Here is a 3,487-nt window from a genome sequence, read left to right on the forward strand (position 1 = left end):
TGTCGTGTCCTGGTTTGTTTTTTTTTTTTTTGGGGGGGGGGGGGGAAGCCAGGGAATATAAGAAGCTTTTCTTTATGATACTGGTATCCTCCCCTAATGCTGCAGTATTTGTGTTAAAAGTACTGAAGTTTCATGGCTTAAAGCAAGCACTACTCAAAACTATTAAGTTTTTTGTGAAGTTGCTTGTCTGTTGCCTACCTAACTTTCCACCCTTCTGCCTCCGAAGGCTGTACCTAAACTAACCATGATGTGACGAGCATATAGAAGAATACATAACAGTAAAATAAATTAATGTTTGTACAACTTGTTCAAAGTAAAGATACTCAGTAAGCTTCCTCTTCTGTTTGTCTCTGTGTGCAGAATCCAGCCATTCCAATGCAGAAGCTTCAAGACATCCAGAGAGCAATGGAGCTGCTCTCTGCATGCCAAGGCCCAGCAAAGAATATTGATGAGGCTACCAAACGTAAATACCAGTTTTGGGATACGCAACCTGTACCTAAACTTAGTAAGTTTAACTGGACCTGGGCATAAGATCTGTCTTATCAACCACTAAAAGAATGTGTGCCAGCTGTGTGGTGTGTTCTCTAAAATGGGTATGAAGATAGACTGCGTGCAGTAGAGATCCTCAATCTTTTGTGTAGTTTATGTGGAATTCTTGATGTTCTGTAGGAAAGTGCTTGCCCCCCCCCCAGTTGATATGTAAGAAAATATAGTGTTAATAAGTCTCATTCTGATGTTCTCTATAAAAATGGGAAATACTATTGAAATAGCATTCCTTTGTATATTTTAGGTCTGAACTCTTGAACAACAGAACTTAGAAGTATTTTCCACTTCAGGGAAAATAAGAACTCTAAGTGGTAACAAAGAGTAAACTTTGATTTGATTTATTTCTTTATTTTCCTTTAATTTTTTTTTTCAATAGATAGATTTGCTATCACAGAGATGACTATCCTGCTGTAGGTTAAGCTGTTTTCATGCAGCTTTAAGTGAATAACGGCGCTTCTCTCATGCGTGAACACTTTTACTGCCGTGTGTTCATGTGCTTCCTCCACAATGTACACTACCTTGAAGACATGCTTTCTCAGTCAGCTCTCTGTATCAAGTGAGATGGTGAGGTGACCTCTCCTTGCCTTTAATTTTGTAAGGAATTTGGCAGATTACTACTTATACTGATCTGATCCCTGGTAACACAGTTGGTAAATCTTTGTCTTTGTTGGAGAAGATAGTTGCTAGCTCTCTTGCTTTTTCTGAATTGCGTTCTGAACCATCTTCTTCCCCCTTCATTATCTTCAAGTTAAGCAGCTGTAGCTCTTCAGTGCCAGTGAAACTTGGGGACCCCACAAGTAAAGCAGTCTCGGCTCAATAGCTGTCATTGTTCTATTCTGCAGGTTTCTCTCCATGGCATTAGAGACTGGTATAGAATAAGCAGAAGTAAGGTAGAGTCTGAAGCACAGGAGCACTCCACACACTCTGTCTCTTTCCACAGGGCAGCGTTTCTCATTAGTCCCATTTCTGTACCTTAATCCACAGTGATCTCCGTTTTCCCTGAATTCCTTGCATAGAGAAATCCAGAGCAGAGTCCCTGGATGCAATATTTTCCACTGGATTGAACTGACCTACCCTGTCTCTTCTCCATACAAACTCTATCCAGATACCTCTGTAAACTAATGTTAGTAATTGTCACGGTAATCCTGCCTAGGTGGAGGAAGAGCCTAGCTGAAATAAGTTTTTCAAAGCTAGTTCAGGTGTCTGCACAGCAGTTTCAGGAGTTCAGGTTAGTCAATATATCTTATAGCACTTCTATAGAGATGAGAGTCTGTCACTTGCCAGCCTACGAGGACCAATACATTAGCTCTAAAAATTATTTGTTAGTGTTGTTCAGTAGAAATATGCTTTGTTGAATTTGGCCAGCAGAGGTTTTGTTCAACAGTATTTATGAATTGCTTCTTGATACCATCGATTTTTTTTTTTTTTTTTTTAAGCTATTCCTTTATCTGCTGAATGAACATATTGGGAAGTCTTCACTATTTGATATGCTGGATATGTTTAGGTGGGAAAAAAAATCTGCTGATTCAAGAAATAGCTGTAGGGATCTTTGGATTAAATTAACTTCAGAATCCTTCTGCCTTCTGGTTAAGGTTGTTAGCAATAGGTCCTTTAGTTAGGTCAAGTCTGCCATGTAGTGGCAGTAACATTTAGGCTGTTGATACTTTCCAGAGTGTGTATAAAGATGCTGTTAATGATGACCTTCCAAACTGGATGGCACTATTTGTCAGGATTGCGTGCCATTTGGGAAAAGTTTGTACTACAGAGGAACATTTGACTGTCTAGAACTTGATGATGGTGAAAATAAGGTTGACTGTTTATGGGTAAAAATCAGAGGGAAGGCCAACGAGGCAGATATCATGGTGGGAGTTGGTTATAGACCACCCAACCTGGATGAAGAGGCAGACAAAATATTCTGTAAGCAGCTGGGAGAAGTCTAACATTCGTTAGCCCTTGTTCTTGTGCGGGAAATACAATAACAGCAGAGAGGAAACAGTCCAGGAGGTTCCTGGAGTGTGTGAAAGATAACTTCTGACTTAGCTGGTGGGTGAACCAACTAGGGACCTGTTGTTCATGAACAGAGAAGGACTTGTGGGTCATGTGATGGTTGGAGGCCATCTTGGGCACAGTGATCACGAAATGATAGAGTTTTCGATTCTTGGAGAAGTAAGGAGAGGGTTAGCAGAATTGCCGCCTTGGACTTCTGGAGGGCAGACTTTGGCCTGTTTAGGAGCCTGGTTGACAGAGTCCCTTGGGAGGCAGTCCTGAAGGGCAAAGGCATCTAGGAAGGCTGAACATTATTCAAGAAGGAAATCTTAAAGGTGCAGGAGCAGGCTGTCCCCGTCTGTCAAAAGACGAGCCAGCAGGGAAGAAGACTGGCCTGGTTGAACAGAATGCTTTGGGTGGAACTCGGGTAAAAAAAACCAGAGTTTATGGCCTTTGGGAGAAGGGGCAGGCAACTCAAGAGGACTACAAGGATATCGTGATGTTACTCAGGGAGAAAATGAAAAGGCCCAAAGCCCAGCTTTAACTTAATTTGGCTACTGCCATAAAAGACAATAAAAAATTTTTCTATAAATACATTAGCAACAAAAGGAGGGCTGAGGAGAATCCCCATCCTTTCCTGGATGTGGGGGGAAACATAGTGACAAAGGATGAAGAATAGGCTGAGGTACTTACTGCCTTCCTTGCCTCACTCTTTAATAATCAGACCAGTTGTTCTCCACATACCCAGCCCCCTGAGCTGGAAGACGGGGATGGGGAGCAGAATGAAGCCCCCATAATCCAAGGGGAAATGGTTAGTGACCTGTTATACCACTTAGACATACACAAGTCTATGGGGCCGGATGGGATGCACCCAAGGGTACTGCAGGAGCTGGCAGAGGTGCTCACCAAGCCACGCTCCTTGTTTGTCAGCAGTCCTGGCTAACCGGGGAGGTCC

At 42.3% G+C, this 3,487-nt stretch overlaps 1 protein-coding gene across 1 annotated transcript in view; it reads left to right on the forward strand.

The window, feature by feature from the left end:
* NMT2 (N-myristoyltransferase 2) overlaps nucleotides 1–3,487 on the forward strand; it is a 25,660-nt gene that overhangs the window by 7,358 nt on the left and 14,815 nt on the right. Inside the window, exon 3 of the mRNA XM_009641589.2 lies at nucleotides 361–505. Within this exon, the coding sequence (XP_009639884.2) occupies nucleotides 361–505 (145 nt within the window). The remainder of the gene's footprint in view (nucleotides 1–360; nucleotides 506–3,487) is intronic.

Source organism: Egretta garzetta, unplaced genomic scaffold, assembly GCF_000687185.1.
Source record: "Egretta garzetta isolate BGI_Z169 unplaced genomic scaffold, ASM68718v1 scaffold30, whole genome shotgun sequence".
Classification (NCBI taxonomy): domain Eukaryota; kingdom Metazoa; phylum Chordata; class Aves; order Pelecaniformes; family Ardeidae; genus Egretta; species Egretta garzetta.